Raw genomic sequence first — 27,148 nt, 5'->3', positions numbered from 1 at the left:
CCCAGGCCAGAAACTCCAAGGTGTTTTATGAAGTTAGCCTAGACCCTAAGTTTTACATTTGACTTTGGCATGGGTGAGCATAAAGTGTTTCACTCCAGATATGATTCAAGTGACCCACTTGGAAGCTTTTATCAAACAAAGTTTATTTAAGAACACAGTCAAAATATAAAGAAAGAAACATAGCTTTTACCAATTACAAGATTTAAACAACATAGTATACTCCTAACAGCTAGCTATCTCTGTTGTTCCAAGTTAAACACCATCCGACAGACATACACCCTTCTTCAGACTTGGAACAGGAACAAGTACGCTCACGTGATGCTGGATCTTCAGCTTTTTAACCCCTGTTATGAATTGGTCCTTCGAATGTTGGATCAATTCTCTGAGGCTTCTCACTCCTGGAACTTTCAAAAAGCCCCTGGAGAGAGAGAGAAAGACACACAGAGACATTGCCTTCTTCCACCAGCTTCTAGCAGCAACTGAAATGAAACTCCAACTCCAGAGAGAGGGAAAAACACTGTTGCTTCTCCTCTCTTTTGCTACGACTGAAAAGCAAACTAAAAACTGAACTTTTCCATGGAAAAAAAACTGTCCCCAGACGTATCACCTGACCTGTCAATCAACCTCACTCAAGCTCCCCAAAGTACCATCAAACCACAGGACATTGCATTAGTCCAAATTAAAATCAGCATGATGTCCATTATATTGCTTCAGTAACAATTAGAGGACCCCGGCTGCAGACAACACGGGTGCCGACAAGATCCTGCAAATGAATGTGATTAAAATATATTTCCTGAAGGCACAGCACCATCACAAAAATATGCAGTGGTGTGGAAGTGAGATATATATGTTTAGAGAAGTTAAAGTATGGAAAGATGGTGAGGTAAAGTTCCTTATCCAAAGAATTCCATGTAGATAAAAGGCTGCAAAAGCTGCTGGAAGAGTACAAAGGAGAAGAAAGATGAGATTCAAATTGTTTAGAGGCTGATGTCTATGCTCTATTGGTCCAAATTAGAGAATGTAGGGGTGTTGATGTAGTACCAGCAGGAACCATGTGGTATGTGGTAGTTGTTGCTGGCATTTCCATAATCCCTAAGAAACCTGGTAGGGTCATTATACTTCTTCTGGCAGAAGAAGTATAATCAAGAAGGAGTACATATGTATTCATAGAAACCCTACAGTGCAGAAGGAGGCCATATGGCCCATCGGGTCTGCACCGACTCTCTGACAGAACATACCATCCCAGGCTCTATAAGTGTAACCCTACGTATTTACTGTGCTAATCCCCCTAACCTACACATCTGCTGACACTAAGGGACAATTTAGCATGGCCAATTCACCTAACCTGCATATCTTTGGACTGTGGGAGGAAACCGGAGCATCCAGAGGATATCCGCACAGACATAGGGAGAATGTGCAAACTCCACACAGTCTCCCAAGGCCAGAATCAAACCCAGGTCCCTGGTGCTGTGAGGCAGCAGTGCTAACCATTGTGCCACCCGTGTATTCACTAATGTAATTCCTTACAGTAATAGTCAAGCATTACTCCTTTGGGTTAGAAGATGGCACAATACTTCCCAGACAAAAGACAATCACTTGGCAGCACTCATGTAAGAGTATCCCATCTTGCAATGCATGGAGCACACGTTTAAATCTTTGCCTCTCTTCACATACCACCCGTGAATCCTGACTGATCGTGACAGCAAGTGAAGACTTAAAGCCAGGGAATGTCAAGTTGTGTGTGTGCAATATTTGCTATGACATAAAAGGAAAGTAATGGCTAACAACGATGACTGTGTGGCCAAATTGCCCTCCAACTCGATTTTCATGTTTGCTGATGACACCACCGTAGTGGGTCAGATCTCAAACAATGATGAGACAGAGTACAGGAATGAGATAGAGAATCTGGTGAACTGGTGCGGCAACAATAATCTCTCCCTCAATGTCAACAAAACAAAAGAGATTGTCATTGACTTCAGGCTTGGAGGGCCGAAGGGCCTGTTCCTGTGCTGTAATTTTCTTTGTTCTTTAACATGCCCCTGTCTACATCAACGGGGATGAAGTAGACGAGAGTTTCAAGTTTTTAGGAGTCCAGATCACCAACAACCTGTCCTGGTCCCCCCCATGCCGACATTATTATTAAGAAAGCCCACCAATGCCTCCACTTTCTCAGAAGACTAAGGAAGTTTGGCATGTCAGCTACGACTCTCATCAGCTTTTACAGATGCATCATAGAAAGCATTCTTTCTGGTTGTATCACAGCTTGGTATGGCTCCTGCTCTGCCCAAGACTGCAAGGAACTACAAAAGGTCATGAATATAGCCCAATCCATCATGCAAACCAGCCTCCCATCCATTGACTCTGTCTACACTTCCCGCTGCCTCGGCAAAGAAACCAGCATAATTAAGGACCCCACGCACCCCGGACATTCTCTCTTCCATCTTCTTCCATCGGGAAAAAGATACAAAAGGCCAAGGACATTTACCACCTGCCCCTGTTACCATCAGACTTTTGAATGGACTTACCTTGCATTAAGTTGATCTTTCACTGCACCCTAGCAATGATTGTAACACTACATTCTGCACTCTCTCATTTCTTTCTCCATGAATATCTGTATATCTTTATCTGTATAGCACGTAAGAAACAATACTTTTCACTGTATACTAATACATGTGACAATAATAAATCAAATCAAATCAAGAAACAATTGTTTCCATTCTGGCTTGGCAGTTGGAGATAGAGATGTGCAAGTCTCTAGTTTCGTGAATATGAAATGATGCATCTTTTCTCATTTAATGTTTCTCAGTATTTTTCAATCTCTACGTCAGATACTGCGTTACTCATAAACAACTGGTTAAATAAAATTCTGCAAAAGCACATCAAAATTAATAGTGTTTTTTCCCCCCTCGTCCAAATGCTGTAAGCTACCAGACATGAGAAAACATTTCCAGATAGCAAGACCTTGCTGTCCCCTCTATCTTTGGGAACACCAATGACCGGTCACTCATCTAGAATTGATCCTTTGCCTTGCACTAAGTAGTCCAGTGAAACCCACTCAAGGGGGTACAAAGAGTTTAGATGATGAATTGTCACACAGTGAGACACACGGTGCATGACAGACAAAGGATAAAAATGTGAAAGTGGATGAAGTTGGGCAGAGGCATAAAACATGTCATTCGCACCACACAAATGCCAGGCAATGACCATCACCAATAAGAGGCAATCTAACTACGGCCCCTTGACATTCAGTGATGCCAACATCCTTGGGGTTACCATTGACCAGAAACTCAACTGGACTCGCCACATAAACACAGTGACTACAAGAGCAAGTCAGAGGCTAGGAATACTACAGAAAGTAACTCACTTCCTGATTCCCCAGAACCTGTCCACTATCTACAAGGCACAAGTCAGGAGTGTGAGGGAATCTCCCCGCTTGCCTGGGAGGGTGCAGCTCCAACAACACTCAAGAAGCTTGACACCATCCAGGACAAAGCAGCCTGTTTGATTGGCACCACATCTACAAACATTTAATCCCTTCACCACCAATGTGTACTATCTACAAGATGCACTGCAGCAATTCACCAAAGGTCCTTAGGCAGCACCTTTCAAACCCATGACCACTTCCATCTAGAAGGACAAGGGGCAGCAGATACATGGGAACCCTACCACCTGTAAGTTCCCCTCCATGCCACTCACCATCCTCACTTGGAAATATATCGCTGTTCCTTCGCAGTCACTGGGTCAAAAGTCAGGAATGTGATGGAATACTCCTCACTTGCCTGGGAGGGTGCAACTCCAACAACACTCAAGAAGCTTGCCATGACTCAGGACAAAGCAGCACGCTTGATTGGCACTACATCTACAAACATCCACACCCTCCACCACCGACGCTCAGTAGCAGCAGTGTGTACTATCTACAAGATCACTGCAGCAATTCACCAAAGATCCTTAGACAGCACCTTCCAAACCCATGACCACTTCCATCTAGAAGGACAAGGGCAGCAGATAGGAACACCACCACCTGCAAGGTCCCCTCTAATCCACTCACTAATCTGACTTGGAAATAAATCACCGTTCCTTCACAGTCACTGGAAATCCTGGAATTCCCTCCCTAATGGCATTGTGGATCAAGTAAGAAGTCTCACAACACCAGGTTAAAGTCCAACAGGTTTAGTTGGTAGCACAAGTCACTAGCTTTTGTCACCCTTCATCACCTGATGAAGGGGCAGCGCTCCGAAAGCTAGTGGCTTGTGCTACCAAATAAACCTGTTGGACTTTAACCTAGTGTTGTGAGACTTCTTACTGTGTTTACCCCAATCCAACGCCGGCATCTCCACATCATTGTGGATCAACACACAGCACGTGGACTGCAGCGTTTCAAGGCAGCTCATCACCACCTTCTGAAGGGCAACTAGGGATGGGCAATAAATGCTGGCCTAGCCAGCAATGCCCAAGTCCCACGAATGAATGAAAAAAAAGCCCTGACGACAGAGTGAGTGGATAATTATTTCAGACATTATGCCATGAAGAGAAGAATGTTAACAGACCATCAGATACAAATGGAGGTTCTGCTTATCACTCTGGCTAATTACAGCAAATGGCTGATCGACAGTCCATTATCCTGCTGTGTGGAGACAGCCAATGATGTTTAAAATCAATGCAGTGCAATATGGAGCAAGCAGCAGCTGCAGAAGCATCTGCAAATATTCTCCCATTTCACGACAGATTGGGACATGTGAATAAACTTCATGGACCAGATTTTCCAGTCAGCATTGGAACTGTTGCGCCTGGTGTTTACCAGACAAAAAAAATCTTTTTTAAAATTCATTTACGGGATGCCAGTCACTGACTGGTTCGACATTTATTGTTCATCCCTAATTGTCCTGTATTTCAGAAGGCATTTGAGAGTCACCCATATTGCTGTAGATTTGGAGTCACATAAAATCATAGAATAGAATCATAGAATCCCTGCAGTACAGAAGGAGGCCATTTGGTCCATCGAGCCTGCACCGTCCACAATCCCACCCAGGCCCTATCCCATAACCCCGCATATTTACCCTACTAATCCCCCTCACTTTAAGGAGCAATTTAGCATGGCCAATCAACCTAACCCGCACATCTTTGGACTGTGGAAGGAAGCCGAAGCACCCGGAGGAAACCCACGCAGACACAGGAAGAATGTGCAAACTCCACACAGACAGTCACCCAAGCCGGGAGTCGAACCTGGGTCCCTGGCGCTGAAGCAGCAGTGCTAACCATTGTGCCACCGTGCCGCCATGTAAGCCAGACCAGGTAAAGATGGCAGATTTTCTTCCCTGTAGGACATTAGTAAACAAGATGTGTTTTTACAACAAAAGACAATGGTTCCACGGTCATCATAATACCAGATTTTTATTGAATTCAAATTTCACCATCTGCAATGAGATGGGATTTGAACCTGGGTCTTGCTCAGGGCCCCTGTGACAATACCACTGTGCCATTGCCTCCTCGTCTTCATGCCCCTTTGTTTCAGGCCACACTTCCGATTTTGACCTCCCCTAGGAGCCTCCGGTGCAGTGACCCAGGAAGCCTTTCAGCGCAGCGCAGCATAGTGGAGGCCTTCATGACACTTGTAGTGCTGTGAATGCCCACTGAGGTCAGGCAGCAGCTTGCTTGGGAATTCAAACAGCAAGGTTGGTGATTTAAACTTGATGTGGAGATGCCGGTGTTGGACTGGGGTAAACACAGTAAGAAGTTTAACAACACCAGGTTAAAGTCCAACAGGTTTATTTGGTAGCAAAAGTGATTTGGTAGCTTGTGTGGCTTTTGCTACCAAATAAACCTGTTGGACTTTAACCTGGTGTTGTTAAACTTCTTACTGGATTTAAACTTTACCAGCACTTTTCATGTATTACATTTGAAAATTAATCAAATTCATTTTAAACATTTAATGTTATTTAATAACAGTTTTATGTGTAGACTACTGAAATGCACTTTGGATTTGCATGTAGAAGTTGTCAACACAAGAGTGTTATAATCCAGAAGGGAAAGAGTCAGAGTCTCAAACTGAAGAGATGAATATTCGTCTGAGTGAGGTGGAAGTGAGACATCACCACACTCAAGGAGATGGAAAAGTGAAATGTGCAGGGAAGTGTAATGACTTTAGCGAGGCGCACGAGGTGGACCGCTTAGAATACGAGCTCCCTGTTTAAGTCATTAATGGGTTGGCTTACCAGGGAGCCCTGCCTGTGTATATAATGTGGAGTGTCAGGGTTACTGGCACTCCGTGTTTATGGTCTGTATGAGGAAGCACCTTGCGGAGTGTTGCTGACTATGTAAATAAACCTAGGTTTGGGAAAGGGACACCGATTTCTGAGGGTTTATTTCAGGAAGTAATCTGGTTAGCCGGGAAGGAAGGAGCACAGAGAGTGAATGGAAAACACAAGCATGTTGGAACAATGTCAGCGAAATCTTAATGATTTGAAATCAGAGTATGTGCATAGAAGTTATTTTGCTACAAGATAGATAAGTCGCCGGGTCCGGATGGGATGTACCCCAGGTTACTGTGGGGGGGTGAGGGAAGAGATTGCAGAGCCTCTGGCGATGATCTTTGCGTCGTCGATGGAGACGGGAGAGGTGCCGGAGGATTGGAGGATTGCGGATGTGGTTCCTATTTTCAAGAAGGGGAATAGGGATAGCCCAGGTAATTACCGACCGGTGAGTCTAACCTCAGTGGTTGGTAAACTGATGGAGAAGATCCGGAGGGACAGGATATATGATCATTTAGAGAGGTTCAGTATGCTCAAGAATACTCAGCATGGCTTTGTCAAGGGCAGATCGTGCCTTACGAGCCTGGTGGAGTTCTTCGAAAATGTGACTAAACACATTGACGAAGGGAAGGCGGTAGATGTGGTTTATATGGATTTTAGCAAGGCGTTCGATAAGGTCCCCCATGCAAGGCTTCGAGAAAAAGTGAGAGGGCATGGGATCCAAGGGGCTGCTGCCCGGTGGATCCAGAACTGGCTTGCCCAAAGGAGGCAGAGAGTGGGTATAGATAGGTCTTTATCTAAATGGAGGTTGGTCACCAGTGGTGTGCCCCAGGGATCTGTTCTGGGACCCTTGCTGTTTGTCATTTTCATAAATGACCTGGATGAGAAAGCGGAGGGATGGGTTGGTAAGTTTGCCGACGACACGAAGGTTGGTGGGGTTGTGGATAGTCTGGAGGGATGTCAGAAGTTACAGAGGGACATAGATAGGATGCAAGACTGGGCGGAGAAGTGGCAGATGGACTTCAACCCAGATAAATGCGTCGTGGCCCATTTTGGTAGGTCAAATGGGATGAAGGAGTACAATATAAAGGGAAAGACTCTTAGTACTGTAGAGGATCAGAAGGACCTTGGGGTCCGGGTCCATAGGACTCTAAAATCGGCCCCGCAGGTGGAGGAGGTGGTCAAGAAGGCGTATGGTGTGCTGGCCTTTATCAATCGAGGGATTGAGTTTAGGAGTCCGGGGATAATGATGCAGCTATATAAGACCCTCGTCAGACCCCACTTGGAGTATTGTGCTCAGTTCTGGTCGCCTCATTATAGGAAGGATGTGGAAAAGATTGAGAGGGTGCAGAGGAGATTTACAAGGATGTAGCCTGGATTGAGTGGCATGCATTATGAGGATAGGCTGAGGGAGCTTGGTCTTTTCTCCTTGGAGAGATGTAGGATGAGAGGAGACCTAATAGAGATATATAAGATGTTGAGAGGCATAGATCGGGTGGACTCTCAGAGGCTTTTTCCCAGGGTGGAAATGTCTACTACGAGAGGACACAGGTTCAGGGTGCTGGGGGGGGGTAGGTACAGGGGAGATGTTAGGGGTAAGTTTTTCACACAGAGGGTGGTGGGTGAGTGGAATCGGCTGCCATCAGTGGTGGTGGAGGCGAACTCAATAGTCTCAATTAAGAGACTCCTGGATGAGTACATGGAGCTTAATAGGATGGAGGGTTATAGGTAGGTCTAGAAGGTAGGGATGTGTTCGGCACAACTTGTGGGCCAAAGGGCCTGTTTGTGCTGTAGTTTTTCTGTTTCTATGTAAAATCCTAATCGTTAATCGTAGTGTGGTTACAGCACAGAAGGTGGCCATTTGGCCCATTATATTCATCCCACCCCTCTGTAGGAGCAACTCAGTTTGTCCCATTCCCATGTCCTTTCTCCACAGCCCTGCAACTTTTCTCTCATTAGATAATTATCAAATTCCATTCTGAAAACCACTATTTAATCCACCACACACTCAGGTAGTGCATTCCAAATCCTAACTACTCGCTGCACAGGTTTTTCCTCATGTCAATATTGATTCTTTTGTTCATTGATTTAAATCAGTATCCATCGACCTTCCCCATTGCGCCTCTGCCACAGCTGCCCCAAGCTTTAGTGCATTCCTCAGCTCACAGCCTTGGGCTTTGGAGTGCAACACTCTGTCGAGGACAGCTTCCTGTACTGGAAGACCAAAATGTTTTGGGCAAACCAAAGAGCATCTTTCACTGAGTTGATGATCCTCCAGCAGCAGCTGGTGTTTGTCTCGGAATGCATCCCTGGGAACAGTCCGTAGAGCACAGAGTCTTGCGTCACGCATCTGATCGAGATGAACCTTGACAAAAACTACCCCATCTCTCTCCATACCTTCTTTGCAAAGGCGTATTCCACATGGAGGAGGACAATGGTCTCTTCCCCACCACAATCATCTTGAGGTCAATGTACACATGGGCTGAAACTTAGGCCGCGTAGGAAGGATCTGATGGGGAGGGCCTTTCTCATCACCAGCAAAGCTAGGTCTTGGTGCTTGTTGGAAAGTTCTGGTGATGAGGCATTCTGCCAGATGACTCTGACAGTCTGCTCAGTGAATCATCCGATAAGATCCACCAAGGGTCTCTAGAACATTACATGCAGACCACTGCCTGATGGACTTGTTTTCAAAGATGTTTTTCCGCATAAACATTTCCACAAGGGACAAGTGGTATGGCACAGTCCAAATACTTGGAGCGCTCTGTGGTAGTGCTGCCAGACCCATCCTTCACAACACAGGGCACAGGTAAAACCTCGGTATGTAATGACATTTGGTGTTTGCGAACCGAGGATCTACACACAGCTTAATGTAGCCACACACAAAGGCAACCATCAAGAACAGGGTGATATTGGGCATTTTTTTCCCACTTTATCCAGAGGTCTGTTTATCACATCCCCAATGAAGTGGAAAATGGCTCAGGTGATTTCCATAGTGCAGGAGTGGGGAATGGACTAGACCTGTGCTGCGGACAGCAACACCAAGGGTGAGATTTTATGGCCTCGCTCATGCGGAAACCGTAAAATCCCACCTGAGGTCAATGGACATTCCCATTGTCTGCCCCTCACCCGTTCTAATTTCCGTGGCAGGCGGGCTGGTAAAATTCCGGCCCAAGAGTCTGTCACACCTGATGACCAGGTTCTTACCTTTTTTATTCATTTGTTGGAAATGGCCATCACTGGCTGGCCAGCATTTATTGCCCATCCCTAGTTGCCCTTCAGAAGGTGGTGGTGAACTGCCTTCTTGAATCGCTGCAGTCCACATGCTGCGGGTTGACCCACAATGTATTTAGGGAGGGAATTCCAGGATTTTGACCCAGCAACTGTGAAGGAACCTGCAATGGAGAGGAAGCAATGTTTTTGGTTAATTATACCTACTCGCTCCCTACAGTTTCTAATACATGCCCTGCTCCCTCTTAACCATATCCCCAGCACTGCAAGCCATCTGACCTGACAGTGAAGGGGACTAAGTATTGGTCTGCCCAGTTCCCAAAGAACATGACCTTTTTCTTGCCATGATTTACCTTGGCAACCAAGGCCTGCTCAAATTGGTTTCAGACGTTGATCAGTCTGTGCAGCGACTGTGGATCTGAGCAAAAGACAGTGATGTCATCCATGTACAGGGAGACTTTAACCTGAGTGTATCTGCTGCCTGAGATCATTACCCCTCTAATGCCCAAATCCTTCCAGATGGACTCAGCGAAGGGTTCCAAACAACATACAAACAGGAGGGCAGAGACACTCCAGATTTAAGACATTTAAATAAATCACTGGAATATTTAGAATTAAGGACTGTTTAGTGTTTGGTTTCTTTGTATGATGAAGGAGAAAGGAATTAAGATGTGATGGTTAGCGGTGAGGAGTAAGAATTTTCTTGACCTTTGACAAAGTCCCTCATAGCAGACTGGCACAGAAGGTGATCGGAGGTGAGCTGGCAAGATGGATACAGAACTGGCTTGGTCATAGAAGACAGACGGTAGCAGTGGAAGGATGCGTTTTTGAATGGAGGGCTGTGACAAGTGGTGTTCCTCAGGGATCAGTGCTGGGATCTTTGCTGTTTGCAATATATATATAAATGATTTGGAGGAAAATGTGGCTGGTTTGATTAGTAAGTTTGCGGACGACACAAAGGTTGGTGGAATTGCGAATAGCGATGAGGACCATCAGAGGATACAGCAGGATACAGATTGGTTGGAGACTTGGGCGGAGAGATGGCAGATGGAGTTTAATCCGGACAAATGTGAGGTAATGCATTTTGGAAGGTCTTTTACAGATAGGAAATATACAGCAAATGGCAGAACCCTTAAGAGTATTGATAGGCAGAGGGATCTGGGTGTACGGGTACACAGGTCACTGAAAGTGGCAATGCAAATGGAGAAGGTAGTCAAGAAGGCGTACGGCATGCTTGCCTTCATCGGCCGGAGTATTGAGTTTAAAAATTGGCAAGTCATGTTGCAGCTTTATGGAAACTTAGTTAGGCCGCACTTGGAATATAGTGTTCAATTCTGGTCACCAGAAGGATGTGGGAGCTTTGGAGTGGGTCAGAAAAGATTTACCAGGATGTTGCCTGGCATGGAGGGCATTAGCTATGGGGAGAGGTTGGAGAAACTTGGTTTGTTCTCATTGGAACGACAGAGGTTGAGGGGTGACCTGATAGAAGTCTACAAGATTATGAGGGGCATGGACAGAATGGATAGTCAGAAGCTTTTTCCCAGGGTGGAAGAATTAATTACTCGGGGGCGTAGGTTTAAGGCGTGAGGGGCAAGGTTTAAAGGAGATGTACGAGGCAAGTTTTTTTTACACAGGGGTGGTGGGTGCCTGGAACTCGCTGCTGGGGGAGGTAGTAGAAGTAGATACGATAGTAATTTTTAAGGGGTGTCTAGACAAATACATGAATAGGGTGGGAATAGAGGGATATGGTCCCCAGAAGGGTAGGGGGTTTTAGTTCAGTCGGGCAGCATGGTCAGTGCAGGCTTCGAGGGCCGAAGTGCCTGTTCCTGTGCTTAATTTTCTTTGTTTTTTGTTCTACAGAGTTTGCTAAAATCTAACTGTGCTCTAGTCACCTATGACTAACTCTCAGCTGTTTCGCAGCTGTTGCTACTGCACCTGATATTCATGAACTGGGTCATGAACCTGTGCCAGGTTCCTTGGCATCCTTTGGAACATCTATCATCATTCCTTATTGCAATGTCAAGCTGAAAAGTATGAAAGTTGCTATCACCATTCATGAGACTATTCTGTATAAATACGATAAGTCATGCTTCCTTGTTCCAATTCCTGCTCCTGTCTTCATGGGTTTCTATTCCATTTCATTTCTCTGTAGCTTCAGTCCCAAGGAAAGGTACATAGCTATGGGAGATCTTGGTATACTTTGTCACCATGTTTGAGAAGAACAGTTCAGACACTGGCCTGACAAAACGTAGAAGCATCATGTCAACTCCCTGCAAGTTATGAACTTGTATACAACGATTTTTGGAGACGTGCAGTGAGATAAAAAAACACAAGACTTCAAACACAATTGAAGTCTTCATTTACAAAAGTACTTCCAGCTTAATGAACTGTTTCTGAAAAATTGTGGCTTTTAAACAGTGAAACACATTTTAAAGTATAAGTTTGGAGGTCACCCTATCCTAATTTTGTCATTTGTCTGTGTCTGTCACTGGGTGAAATGAATGGAATTTATCTGTGGGGATAGGGTCTGGTTCGACATCAGCAGAACCCTTTTGTAAACCAGCCTTTTGTAAATCAGAAATTCCCGTCAAGGGTGGAAATTCTGAAATGTACACTTCACCAACTCACGAATTTGGTAATGATCTCAAGCTTATTTCAGTTGCTTCCGTTCTTATTATGAAACATAATGTTAATCTATTGATGAGTTTTATTTTATTCATTAATTCGCTGGCCAGGCCAGAATTTATTACCCATCCCTAATTCCTTTGAGAAGGTGGCGGTGAGCCGCCTTCTTGAACCGCTGCTGTCCATTTGGTGTCGGTACACCCACAATACTGTTAGGGAAGTAGGTCCAGGATTTTGACTCAGCGACAGTGAAGGAACAATGGTATATATTTCCAAGTCAGGATGATGAGTGGCTTGGAGAGGAAATTCCAGGTGGTGGTGTTTCCATATGTCTTTGTCCTTCTAGATGATTTGATTTGATTTATTATTGTCACATGTATTAGTATACAGTGAAAAGTATTGTTTCTTGCACGCTATACAAAGCATACCATACCTAACAGGATTAGGCAGGGAAGATGCAGAAAGAATGTTCCTGATGGTGGGAGAGTCCAGAACTAGGGGTCATAGTTTGAATATAAGGGGTAAACCTTTTAGGACTGAGGTGATGAAAAAATTTCTTCATCCAGAGAGTGGTAAGCCTGTGGAATTCATTACTACAGAAAGTAGTTGAGGCCAACGCATTGCATGATTTCAAGAAGAAATTAGATATAGCTCTTGGGGCTAAAGAGATCAAGCGATATGGTGGGGGGCGGAAATCAGGATATTGAATTTGATGATTAGCCATGAATGGCGGAGCAAGATCGATGTGTCGAATGGTCTACTCCTGCTTCTAGTTTTAAAGTTTCTATATTTCGCATGTAATCCTGAGGATGCTGATAATGGGCAATTCAGTAATGATAAACCATTGAATTTCAAGAGGCGATGACTAGATTTTCTCTTGTTGCCTGGCACTTTTGTGGCGCGAATGTCACTTGCCACTTGTCAGTCCAAGCGGCTTCTTGATTTCAGTTCAGACAATTTTGAGAGCAAGATTCCAGAAATGACAAATAAGTAGATCAGTAGTTGAGAATGCTTTTGTACCTGCAGCTGTGTGAAGAATTCCAATACTTTTCACTTGGCTGCCTTCCTCCACTTCTTTTCATTACATTTAAGCTGTTACCGAAATGTGATACAATATAATGTGATAGAAATCTAATTGGTCCATTTTCTTTCTGTTGACAAATGGTAAAATAATATACAAGGCATGAACTGCAAACAATGTCTTTTTGTGGCTGCCACAAAAAGCAGGGATAATGCCAACATATTGCCACACCTTAAAGTTGTAAAAGTGTGCAAGGTCTTGGTTTACAGAATTTGGTGTGACCTGCAATTATGCTTCTGTATATTTGTCTCTTAAAGGAGCAGCTCTACACATTGAAAGGGATTATTGCCTGGCTGTCGGTGGCCTCCTGGCACAGCCCATGCCTGGTCAGCTCACTGACTCTCACACAAAATGAATAGGCAAGAAGGTGGCATACTCCAGAAAGTCCATCAGCCACCACCCCAGACTACCTCTCACCGACATTCACTCTCTCTTCCTCACTCCTTCTCCCTCACTGCACCTCCCCACACCATGGGTGGGATTCTCCGGCCGCGCTCGTCCCAAAACCGGAGAATCCCATCCGAGGTCAATGGACCTTTGCGTGGTCCGAACCTCGCCCGCTACAATTCCTGTGGCGGGCAGGACGGGAGAATTGCCTCCACCTCCACATTCTCACTCTGACACTCTCTCTTTCCACAAACTGACTCCCTCTCTCCCGCACTCCCCCTCCATAACCCTCTCCCTCACCCTTTCCCCACTCATGATGTGGAGATGCCGGTGTTGGACTGGGGTGGGCACAGTAAGAAGTCTCACAACACCAGGTTAAAGTGCAACAGGTTTATTTGGAATCGCTGCTTCTTCATCAGGTGAATGGAGGGGGATGAAGGAGCAGTGCTCCAAAAGCTCGTGATTCCAAATAAACCTGTTGGACTTTAACCTGGTGTTGTGAGACTTTTAACTTTCCTCAGTCATTTTCTATAATCCTCTCCCTCATATTCACTCTTTGCTCACTCCTCCTCCACAACCCTCTCCCTCATCCCCACTCTTTCCCCTCAATCTCCCTCATTCTTTCCTTGCATTCCCGCTCTCCCTCACTCTTTCCTCACACTCCCTCGCTCTTTCTCCGCACTCCCTCCCTCCCCCTCCCTCTCTCCCCTCACACTCCCTCTCCCCCTCACACTCCCTCCCACCCCCACACTCCCTACCTCCCCCTCACACTCCCTCCCTCCCCTCACACTCCCTCCCTCCCTCACACTCCCTCCCTCACACTCCCTCTCTCCCCCCTCACACTGCCTTCCTCCCCCTCACACTCCCTCCCTCCCCTCACACTCCCTCCCTCACACTCCCTCCCTCACACTCCCTCCCTCCCCCCTCACACTGCCTTCCTCCCCCTCACACTCCCTCCCTCCCCCCTCACACTCCCTCCCTCCCCCCTCACACTCCCTCCCTCCCCTCACACTCCCTCTCTCTGGTTCTGTTAAACCAGTGGTTCCAAAAGGGTGCAGTGCGCCACACTGGTGCGGCAAGAGAGGATGGCAAGTGTGGCGGGAAGATTCAAGGACAATCAAAGAAACATTTAAACATGGATTAGATATTTTTCCAAAGTGATTGTTTTATACTTTCTGGATGTCCCATGACCATATTATAAAATAGTTGTGTTCTATGTTATGAATCAAGCACTGCTAGGAGTTTTTTTTTGTTTTTGAATGTGTTTCTTATCAATAAAAAATTCGGTGTGGCGCGAGCAAATTTTTATTCCGAAAGTGCAGCCCAGTGAAAAAAGTTTGGGAACCACTGGTGTGAAACTCTCCAGTTTTGAAAACTTTCTCCCTGCTTCTCAACATTCTGAAAACTTCTATCCAATCACCATGAGCTTTGTGAAATAACCAATCACAGCTCCCTCGGCTGCAGATTGGCCTTTCGATCCTCCAATCAGAGGTCGGAAGGGCCTGAAGGGACCAATGGAATTGGCGGCTCAGCTGGGAGGGGGAGGGGAGTGGGTCACATGTGGACCAATGGGGACAGAGCATGGAGGGGGATTTTAGCCAATGGGGGCGGAGGCTGATGGAACAGCGAGCCAATGGGAAGAGGGGAGGACAATCAGAGGGGCGAGGCAATGAAGAGTGGGCCAACCAATAGGAGCTGAGCACGGGGGGGTAGAATAACCAATGGGAGAGGAGCATGAGGGAAGGACAACCAATAGGGGGTGAAGCATAGCCAGCCAATGGGGAAAAGAAAGTTGTCAGCCAATGGAAGCAGAGGGAGTGCGCGTGCGTGCTGAGCTGGTGTGGGAGCCGGAGCGGAGAGTGCGCTGAGCGGGGCTGAGGGGGAGGGAGGCTCGCTCACACCGGGACTGCAGGCGAGGCCGCTCCGCCTGTCATGTTCAAGCTGCTCGCACAGAAAGGAGCAAGGTCCATGCAGATCATCGCGCTCAGGAGGGAGCATGTGCGGAGAATCGGCCTCCTGCTTCTGATAGTGGCGGCGCTGATTGTGTACAGACTCAGGTAGGGGGCGGGGGCTAACACTGCGGGCGGGGGGAAGAGTGGGGGAGGGGAGAACACACTCTATAACGGGGACGGGGGGGGGGTCACACTATAACTGGGAGAGAGTGGGGGCACACTCTATAACTGGGGGAGAGTGGGGGCACACTCTATAACTGGGGGAGAGTGGGGGCACACTCTATAACTGGGGGAGAGTGGGGGCACACTCTATAACTGGGGGAGAGTGGGGGCACACTCTATAACTGGGGGAGAGTGGGGGCACACTCTATAACTGGGGGAGAGTGGGGGCACACTCTATAACTGGGGGAGAGTGGGGGCACACTCTATAACTGGGAGAGAGTGGGGCACACTCTATAACTGGGGGAGAGTGGGGGCACACTCTATAACTGGGGGAGAGTGGGGGCACACTCTATAACTGGGGGAGAGTGGGGGCACGCTCTATAACTGGGGGAGAGTGGGGGCACGCTCTATAACTGGGGGAGAGTGGGGGCACACTCTATAACTGGGGGAGAGTGGGGGCACGCTCTATAACTGGGGGAGAGTGGGGGCACGCTCTATAACTGGGGGAGAGTGGGGGCACGCTCTATAACTGGGGAGAGTGGGGGCACGCTCTATAACTGGGGGAGAGTGGGGGCACGCTCTATAACTGGGGGAGAGTGGGGGCACGCTCTATAACTGGGGGAGAGTGGGGGCACGCTCTATAACTGGGGGAGAGTGGGGGCACGCTCTATAACTGGGGGAGAGTGGGGGCACGCTCTATAACTGGGGGAGAGTGGGGGCACGCTCTATAACTGGGGGAGAGTGGGGGCACGCTCTATAACTGGGGGAGAGTGGGGGCACGCTCTATAACTGGGGGAGAGTGGGGGCACGCTCTATAACTGGGGGAGAGTGGGGGCACGCTCTATAACTGGGGGAGAGTGGGGGCACGCTCTATAACTGGGGGAGAGTGGGGGCACGCTCTATAACTGGGGGAGAGTGGGGGCACGCTCTATAACTGGGGGAGAGTGGGGGCACGCTCTATAACTGGGGGAGAGTGGGGGCACGCTCTATAACTGGGGGAGAGTGGGGGCACGCTCCATAACTGGGGGAGAGTGGGGGCACGCTCTATAACTGGGGGAGAGTGGGGGCACGCTCTATAACTGGGGGAGAGTGGGGGCACGCTCTATAACTGGGGGAGAGTGGGGGCACGCTCTATAACTGGGGGAGAGTGGGGGCACGCTCTATAACTGGGGGAGAGTGGGGGCACGCTCTATAACTGGGGGAGAGTGGGGGCACGCTCTATAACTGGGGGAGAGTGGGGGCACGCTCTATAACTGGGGGAGAGTGGGGGCACGCTCTATAACTGGGGGAGAGTGGGGGCACGCTCTATAACTGGGGGAGAGTGGGGGCACGCTCTATAACTGGGGGAGAGTGGGGGCACGCTCTATAACTGGGGGAGAGTGGGGGCACGCTCTATAACTGGGGGAGAGTGGGGGCACGCTCTATAACTGGGGGAGAGTGGGGGCACGCTCTATAACTGGGGGAGAGTGGGGGCACGCTCTATAACTGGGGGAGAGTGGGGGCACGCTCTATAACTGGGGGAGAGTGGGGGCACGCTCTATAACTGGGGGAGAGTGGGGGCACGCTCTATAACTGGGGGAGAGTGGGGGCACGCTCTATAACTGGGGGAGAGTGGGGGCACGCTCTATAACTGGGGGAGAGTGGGGGCACGCTCTATAACTGGGGGAGAGTGGGGGCACGCTCTATAACTGGGGGAGAGTGGGGGCACGCTCTATAACTGGGGGAGAGTGGGGGCACGCTCTATAACTGGGGGAGAGTGGGGGCACGCTCTATAACTGGGGGAGAGTGGGGGCACGCTCTATAACTGGGGGAGAGTGGGGGCACGCTCTATAACTGGGGGAGAGTGGGGGCACGCTCTATAACTGGGGGAGAGTGGGGGCACGCTCTATAACTGGGGGAGAGTGGGGGGGGGCACGCTCTATAACTGGGGGAGAGTGGGGGGGGGCACGCTCTATAACTGGGGGAGAGTGGGGGGGGGCACGCTCTATAACTGGGGGAGAGTGGGGGGGGGCACGCTCGATAACTGAGGGAGAGTGGGGGGGGGCACGCTCTATAACTGGGGGAGAGTGGGGGGGGGCACGCTCTATAACTGGGGGAGAGTGGGGGGGGGCACGCTCTATAACTGGGGGGAGAGTGGGGGGGGGCACGCTCTATAACTGGGGGGAGAGTGGGGGGGGGCACGCTCTATAACTGGGGGGAGAGTGGGGGGGGCACGCTCTATAACTGGGGGGAGAGTGGGGGGGGCACGCTCTATAACTGGGGGGAGAGTGGGGGGGCACGCTCTATAACTGGGGGGAGAGTGGGGGGGGCACGCTCTATAACTGGGGGGAGAGTGGGGGGGGCACACTTTCTAACTGGCGGGGGAGAGTCGGGGGGGCACACTTTCTAACTGGCGGGGGAGAGTCGGGGGGGTGGCACACTTTCTAACTGGCGGGGGAGAGTGGGGGGGGCACACTTTCTAACTGGCGGGGGAGAGTGGGGGGGGCACACTTTCTAACTGGCGGGGGAGAGTGGGGGGGGCACACTTTCTAACTGGCGGGGGAGAGTGGGGGGGGCACACTTTCTAACTGGCGGGGGAGAGTGGGGGGGGCACACTTTCTAACTGGGGGAGAGTGGGGGGGGCACACTTTCTAACTGGGGGAGAGTGGGGGGGGCACACTTTCTAACTGGGGGAGAGTGGGGGGGGCACACTTTCTAACTGGGGGAGAGTGGGGGGGCACACTTTCTAACTGGCGGGGGAGAGTCGGGGGGGCACACTTTATAACTGGGGGGGAGAGTCGGGGGGTGGGGGGGCACACTTTATAACTCGGGGGGGAGTGTGGGGGGGGCACACTTTATAACTCGGCGGGAGAGTCGGGGGGGGGCACACTTTATAACTCGGGGGGAGAGTGGGGGGGGCGCACTTTATAACTCAGGGGGAGAGTGGGGGGGCGCACTTTATAACTGAAGGGACTGTGGGGGGGCACACTTTATAACTGGGGTGGAGAGTGGGGGGGTCACTCTCTATAACTGGGGGGGAGAGTGGGGGGGGCACACTCCCACCGGTTATAAAGTGTGCCCCCCAGTCTCCCCCACTTAGAGGGGGGGGGCACACTTTATAACCGGGGGGAGAGTGGGGGGGGGCACACTTTTTATAACTGGGGGAGAGTGGGGGGGGGGCACACTTTATAACCGGGGGGGGGAGGAGGGGGGCACACTTTATAACGGGGGGGGGGAGAGTGGCCGGGGGGGTGCACTTTATAACTGGGGGGAGAGTCGGGGGGGGGGGCACACTTTATAACTGGGGGGAGAGTGGGCGGGGGGGGTGCACTTTATAACCGGGGGGAGAGTGGGGGGGGGGGCACACTTTATAACCGGGGGGAGAGTGGGGGGGGGGGGGGGGGGCGCACACGTTATAACTGGGAGGGGTGGGGGGGGGGGGTACACTTTAACTTTCTTTCCCTCCCTTATGTTGGTGCTTGATGTGTTGTTTCCAGGTTTTTGATCTGTGCTGAAACTGTTTACTGTCAGAAGCGGTGTTTCCTCTCTGTACTCCTACCATAATTATCAACCGCCCCACCCTCTACCACCCCCGGACCGCCCAAAGTCTTTTCCAACCTACTTATAAGTTTTGTTACCAATTTGAGTATAAGAAGATCTGTGAGATCTTTCTTCACAGCAGTCCAGTTAATCTCTCTTTCTGGTCTTCTTTGAGGGGTGTGATTTTTTAAAAAAAAGTTTGTTTATTAGTGTCACAAGCAGGCTTACATTAACACTGCAATGGAGTTACTGTGAAAATCCCCTAGTCACCCTACACCAGCACCTGTTTGCGTACACTGACGGAGAATTTAGCACGACCAATGCACCTAACCTGCATGTTAAACTGTGGGATGAAATTGGAACACCCAGAAGAAACCCATGCAGTCACAGGGAGAATGTGCAGACTCCGTACAGACGGACTCCCAACCCGGGAATCGAAACCCAAAGAGAAAATGCTGGAAAATCTCAGGTCTGGCAGCGTCTATAAGGAGAGAAAAGAGCTGGCACTTCGAGTCCAGACGACCCTTTGTCAAAGCTAAAAGGCATAGGAAGTGGGAGATATTTATACTACAGGGTGAAGGAATGAAAGATGAGTCATAGCCACAGAAACCAGTTAATAGCTGTCGACAGAGAGAATACAGGCTGTGAACGGCCAAACGGCAGAGAAGTTAAAATGAACATGTTGGATGGGGGTGGGGCGGGGGTGGGGGGGGGGGGGGGAAGGCAAATGGATGGGACAGAGGTAAGATTTAGAGAAGGCGAAGTAAAGGGGGAGAAAAGGGAAGGGGCGTAAAGTGGGGGGTGGAGGAAGAAAAGTGAAGAAAGACAATAAAGAAATAAAAGGTAGAGAACAGTAAAAAATTAAATAAAATAGAATGAAAACAAAGAGGTCGAGGTAGGGTAGAGCAAATCATCTGAAGTTGTTGAATTCGATGTTGAGACTGGAAGGCTGTAAAGTGCCTTGCAGGAAGATGAGATGCTGTTCCTCCAGTTTGCGTTGAGCTTCACTGGAACATTGCAGCAAGCCAAGGACAGACATGTGGGCATGGGAGCAGGATCGTGTGTCAAAATGGCAAGCAACAGAAAGGTCAGGGTCCTGATCGAAGATGCTCAGCAAAGCGATCACCCAGTCTACGCTTGGTTTCTCCGATATAGAGGAGACCACATTGGGAGCAACGAATGCAATAGACCAAATTGAAAGAGGTGCAAGTGAAACACTGCTTAACCTGGAATGAATGTTTTGGACCTTTGGATGGTAAGCATAGAAGAGGTAAAGGGGCAGGTGTTACACCTTCTGCGATTGCATGGGAAGGTGCCATGGGAGAGGTGTTGGGTATAGTGGAGGAGTGGACAAGGTTATCCCGGAGGGAACGGTGTCTGTGGAATGCTGACAGAGGGAGTAAAGGGGAGATGTGTTTGGTGGTGCCATCATGCTGGAGTTGGCGAAAATAGCGGAGGATTATGCTTTGCATCCAGAGGCTGGTGGGATGAAATGTGAGAACAAAGGACTCTATCCTTGTTCTGGGAGGGAGGGGAGGGGGTGAGGGTCGTGGCACGGGAGATGGACTGCATGCTGTTGAGGACCCTGTCAACACCTGTCCACTGTTGAGGAAAAAGGAGCACATATATTAGAAGCACCACTTTGGAAGTTGGCATCATTGGAACAAATGCGACGGAGGCAAAGGAGCTGAGAGAAAGGGATGGAGTCCTTACAGGATGTAGGGTGTGAAGAACTGCAGTCCAGATAGCTGTGGGAGTCAGTGGGCTTGTAGTGGATAGTCTATTGTCAGAAATGGGAACAGCAAGGTCAAGGAAGGGAAGGGAAGTGTCTGAGGTGGACCAGGTGAAGGCGATAGAGGGCTGGAAACTGGACGCGAAGGTCTGGACGAGAGCATGAGGCAGCACCAAAATAGTCATCGATGTACCGGTAAAGGAGTTGTGGGAGGGGACCTGGTTGGCTTGGAACAAGGAATGTTCCACATACCCCATAAAAAGACTAGCGTAGCTTGGACCCTTGTGGGTACCCATTGCTACTCCTTTGATTTGGAGAAAGTGGGATGAGTTAAAGGAGAAGTTGTTGAGAGATAGACAAAGCGTCACCTGGACTCGAAACATCAGCTCTTTTCTCTCCTTACAGATGCTGTCAGACCTGCTGAGATTTTCCAGCATTTTCTCTTTTGGTTTCAGATTCCAGCATCCACAGTAATTAGCTTTTATCCGGGAATTGAACCCAGCTCCCTGGTGCTGTGAGGCAGCAGTGCTAACCACCACTGTGCCACCATGCTGCTGATTGGCCAGGATAACTTTGTGCTGTTCTTTCAATACTCATTTTGAGGGTTGTGGATGTTGCTGGCTGGGCCAGCATCTGTTGTCCATCCCTAACTCTGCTCCATTTGGGAGTCAACCACATTGCTGTGGATCTGGAGTAGCCATGATGTGGAGATGCCGGCGTTGGACTGGGGTAAGCACAATAAGAAGTCTCACAACACCAGGTTAAAGTCCAACAGGTTTATTTGGTAGTTCAAGCTTTCGGAGCACTGCCCCTTCATCAGGTTCTCACCTGATGAAGGAGCAGTGCTCCGAAACCTTGTGGCTTGTGCTATCAAATAAACCTGTTGGACTTTAACCTGGTCTTGTGAGACTTCTTGCTGATCTGGAGTAGGCCAGACCTGGTAAGGACAGCAGATTTCCTTCCCTGAAGGGCATTAGTGGACCAGATAGGTATTCACGGTCATCATTCGATTTTTAATTCTGGATTTTTTTTATTGAATTCATATTTTACCATCTACTGTGGTGGAATTTTAATAGTAAGAAGTTTCACAACACCAGGTTAAAGTCCAACAGGTTTATTTGGTAGCAAATACCATAAGCTTTCGGAGCGCTGCCCCTTCGTCAGATGGAGTGGTCTCTGTTCTCCAACAGTGCACAGACACAGAAATCAAGTTACAGAATACTAATTAGAATGCAAATCTCTACAGCACCCACATTGTCTGTACCTTTAAGACCTGGCTCTTAGATAGTATTTGTGGTGAGAACAATTGATGTTTGGAACTTGTGCTTCTCAACCGAACTAATATATAAATCTCTGAAAGAAAGTAGGAAGGGCGGGCGGATGATGTAACGTATCTCAGTTAAGTAATGGGAACAGGCATTCAAGAAGCTGGATGGCAATTCTATTTTGGTTGTAACATCCAACCCCGGAAGCAGTAAAAATTGCCATTGTCCCAGATGACCATAGACTGCTCTACCTGTTTTGAGGGTGAGAGATGACTGCTGGTGATTTAACTTGAAGATCACCACACCTCAGGCCAGTGGCAAGGTTGAGAAGGCGGGGCCTTCATGAATAACCTCAGGCGGTACGGGAAGTGAACCCGCGCTGTTGGTGTTGCTCTGCGTCATGAACAAGCTGTCCAGTCAACTGAGTTGATTTGAAGCAGTAAATGTGATGAGGCTGATATGTGAGAAAGATGAACTGTGAAGCACAAGTGGTAAATTTAGGGCTTTGACCTAAAAAGAGATGTCTCAGAGAGGGTTGTATGAGAGAGCTACTTTAAAATACTTTCGGGGTGGCACAGTGGTACTGTTGCCTCTCAGCACCAGGGACCCGGGTTCGATTCCTGGCTTGGGTCACTTCTGTGTGGAGTTTGCACATTCTCCCTGTGCCTGCGTGGGTTTCCTCCGGGTGCTCCGGTTTCCTCCCACACTCCAAAGATGTGCAGGTTAGGTTGAGTGGCCTTGTCAAATTGCCTCTTAGTGTCAGGGGGAATAGCAGGGTAAATGCATGGGATAACAGGGATGGGGCCTGGGTAGGATTGTTGTCGGTGCAGGCTTGATGGGCCGAATGGCCTCCTTCTGCACTGTAGGATTCTGAGATGATAAGCCTGGAATAAAAGAAAAGACTTGCGTTTATAAAGCCTCTTTTGTGACCACAGGACACAGCAAAATGTTTTACAGCTAACTAAGTACTTCTGATGTGCGATGACTATTGTAATGTACAAGGTAATCTGTTTATGTAATGTTGTTTGAGGGATATATATTGGTCAGAACACTCGGGGACTTGCTCTTCTCTGAAACAATGCTGTGGGACCTTATGTCTGCATGAAAGAACAGGTGAAGTCTTGGTTTGACATCTTATCTGAACAATGGCAGCATTTCCTCTGTAGTGAATGGAACTACTAGCATTGATTGTCATGCTCCAAGTCCTGGAGTGGCATCTGAACTGTCAAACTTCTGACCTGAGGTGAGAGAGTTACTAACTCAGACACAACTCAGCAGTACCTTTTGCATTTGCCTATGCATAGATTTCAAGAGTATAAAGGCAAGTTGAGGATAAACATCAGGAAATTGTGAAGAGGAGTGGGTAGAACCAGAGCAAGAGCACTGGAACAATTGCAATGGGGAGACGGTCAGCCTGGTATTAGGATGAAATCAAAGAATTTATGGATTAAACATTTTTTTAAATTGTAAATTTTGTACCTTCCTCATCTCTTTTTCTATTTCCAATTCTGAATAGTAAAGGAGTATAAAGTTTATTTATTGGTCACAAGTAGGCTTACATTAACACTGCAATGAAGTTACTGTGAAAATCCCCTAGTCGCCACACTCCGGCGCCTGTTCGGGTACACTGAGGGAGAATTTAGCATGGCCAATGCACCTAACCAGCACATCTTTGGACTGTGGGAGGAAACCGCAGCACCCGGAGGAAACCCACGCAGATACAGGGAGAACATGCAAACTCCACACAGACAGTGACCCAAGCCGGAAATCGAACCCGGGTCCCTGGCGCTGTGAGGCAGCAGTGCTAACCACTGTGCCACCCGTTACTATGTATTTTCCTAAGCTGTCAACACATTTTTGCTAATTTAGTCTTCACTATCTCCTACAGTTTAGGCTCTTCTAGAGGCTATTAGTTCGAACCCAATCTCCTCATCACGTAGTCACCGATTCATCATTTATCGTATTCTACATTTTCAGCCAAGTCCGTATCCTGCACTTATTGGTGTTGGCTCTCCTTTGTTCACTCACCTTGTCCTCCAGAATGTTATGCGCATGCAGATGGAATGAATCCACCTATGTCGCAGGTCTAACCTGTTTAGTTAGCCTGCAGCATGAGAAATCAAATCATTCTCAAACGCGATGAGTGCCAGCAGCCCAGTATAGGCAAAGTCAAGATGGAACCATATCTTCTGAAGTTGCCCACCTGACCATCGGAAGCAGCTCTTTGGGAACAGGTTTTGGATTTCTGGCTGTGCCTTATCCTGACTACTTATATTTAAGAATAATACAAACATAAATACTCACCATCCCAAATGCTGATGTGTGCAAAATGTTACACACAATGTTTTGGAGATAAAAAAGCAATGATCTTAGAACTCAAAAGTAGTCTGGCAGTATGTAGAATCAGTAAGAAGTCTAACACCAGGTTAAAGTCCAACAGGTTTATTTGGTAGCAAATGCCACTAGCTTTCGGAGCGCTGCCCCTTCGTCAGGTGGAGTGGGAGATGTGCAGTATGTAGAATCAACATTGCGATGCACTGGACAGTGAAATTGTGACTCAGACTAGAAGTGTTGACTTTGGACGTTGCGCATAAGGCATGGCATTATTTTCCAATATTCTTTCCTAACCACAATAATCAGCTGAAAATATAGATCCTGTTTTTGCAAGAGATAACTTCTGTTTCATTGCTGCATTTGTGACCGCCAGTAATAATCTGTTACAGTTGGTCTAGGCCGGGGAGTGGCCTTCCTCCATTTACAGATCAGAAAGATTTAGGCAATCCTTTGAGGGCTTGCATGTCTTGGTAGAATTGCTTCATTAATTCATGAGTGTTTCCACACTAATTATCAATAAGGAACATTGTGCCAGGCAATTTTAATTAAGTTATGTATATGGGTCTCAGCAGAGGCATTGGAGCAGTTTTCTCCCTTTGACAGATATATGAAGGGGGACAAAAACTTAAAAGCTGAAAAAGAAATAATTAACAATACTGCTCATGCTTTAATTGCTAATAATGTTACTGCCTAAAGTCATTTATACTGTCAGCTGAAGTAATCTTTAATATGCTAGTATTACACTATTGTACTGGTGCTCCCAAACTTAGTATGCCGTCTTCAGTGAGAATGTGTCTTATTTGTTTAAATAGATGTTGACTTGTGATCCATGCTAAGGGACTGAGACTTCCTGAATTCTGTAGAATGCTCCATATTTAAATGTTGAGAGTGCATGGATAGGAAAATCCACTTTCTCGAAGCATTGCAAAGACTCAACGCTAAACTTATAGGGAGCCCAGGAAACTGAAGTGGCTAATCTAGGCAGTAGAAAGCCACGTTGAATGCTAAAAGCTCTGGTTAGCACCTCTGACTCGGAGTTTTGTAGGTTTCTATTCTGGTAAGTAGGGGAGAATACTAGTTGTGATCTTACAAAATTTACTAATGAGGCTGAGCTATGAATAAATGTCAGAATGCAAGTATTCAGGCTGAACTGATCACGTGGATAGTTTAACAAATGTTGCCCACCTTTTCAATTAGACAAATACATGTTGCATCATGAGAGATGGTAACCACTAAGGGTACTAGGTTTGGATTTGATAACTCACGATCCACTCTACATTTTCTGAGATGATGAAGCTGTTATTGATTGGGCTAATTGAACACATGGATGGACGGTTTTATTTTGAGGAACACCATGTTTTGTAAGCAGTTTCAGCATTAAAATGGTCCTCTGGGAAACAACCAGTTTGGATTGGATAGTGAAAATTTGAGGATGCATAGACGATCAAGGGTATTGTTTGGTTATCATTAGGGATCAGGAGGAACTTCAGGGCAGTGGCTAAGTGGCATATTATCCCTGGAAGGGTGAAATCTGTGAAGACCATAAGATATAGGAGCAGGATTAGGCCCATCGGGTCTGCTCTGCCATTCAATCATGGCTGATCTGTTTCTCAACCCCATTCCCCCCCACGTTTCCCCATTAACCTTTGATCCCCATGCCTTATCTATCTCTGTCTTAAATACACTCAATGACCTGACCTCCGCAGACTTCTGTGGCAATCAATTCCATAGATTCACTACCCTCTGGCTGAAGAAATTCCTCCTCACCTCGGTCCTAAGGGGTCGTCCCTTTACTCTGAGGCTGTGCCCTTGGATGCTAGTCTCTCCTACTAATGGAAACATCTTCCCCACATCCACTCTATCCGGGCCTTTCAGTATTCTGTAAGTTTTAATGAGATTCCCCCTCATCCTTCTGAACTCCCATCAAGTTCAGACCCAGAGTCCTCTAAGGTGTGACTGTAATGGGCTCATTTTGTTCCATCATTCCTTTCTCCACTCTGTTCGTAAAGCCTTATTGTGAACGATAGTCGAGTTCTTTAATCTGCAGCAGGCTTGACTGGTTTCTGTATATGCAAGAAAAAGTAAGATTTATGTTTTGACACTTATGTTTAGCCTTTAAAATATGTGCGGTTAATTATTAACTTCTCCAATTTCAAAATTGGACAGGCAGATTTAATTTTGCATCTGATAAAGATTTTAATCTTGTCCAAGTAATTTTCTGAGAAAATGCTGGTGGTTTTAATTAGTGGTTTTGCTTCATGCAAAAGGGCGGCACAGTGGCTAGCACTGCTGCTTCACAGCTCCAGGGACCTCGGTTCGATTCCCGGCTTGGGTCTGTGTGGAGTTTGCACATTCTCCTCGTGTCTGCGTGGGTTTCCTCCAGGTGCTCCGGTTTCCTCCCACAGTCCAAAGATGTGTGGGTTAGGTTGATTGGCCATGCTAAAAATTGCCTTCTAGTGCCTGAGATGCACAGGTTAGAGGGATTAGCGGGTGGATATGGGGGTAGGGTCTGGGTGGGATTGTGGTCGGTACAGACTTGATGGGCCAAATGGCCTCTTTCTGCACTGTAGGGTTTCTATGATAACTTCTATGAAATCTAGCATGAGCTGCCAGGT

The 27,148-nt window shown here is 47.8% G+C and overlaps 1 protein-coding gene across 1 annotated transcript in view; it reads left to right on the top strand.

Moving 5' to 3' along the window:
* Nucleotides 1-15,384: 15,384 nt before the first annotated feature.
* LOC144479862 (beta-galactosidase-1-like protein 2) overlaps nucleotides 15,385-27,148 on the top strand; it is a 75,274-nt gene continuing 63,510 nt past the window's right edge. The window contains exon 1 of the mRNA XM_078198873.1: nucleotides 15,385-15,626. Within this exon, the coding sequence (XP_078054999.1) occupies nucleotides 15,502-15,626 (125 nt within the window). The 5' untranslated portion in view covers nucleotides 15,385-15,501. The remainder of the gene's footprint in view (nucleotides 15,627-27,148) is intronic.

This window comes from Mustelus asterias, chromosome 27 (assembly GCF_964213995.1).
Source record: "Mustelus asterias chromosome 27, sMusAst1.hap1.1, whole genome shotgun sequence".
Taxonomy (NCBI): Eukaryota; Metazoa; Chordata; class Chondrichthyes; order Carcharhiniformes; family Triakidae; genus Mustelus; species Mustelus asterias.
Note: the sequence above shows the minus strand (reverse complement) of the source record. Positions and strands in the feature narration are given on the sequence as shown.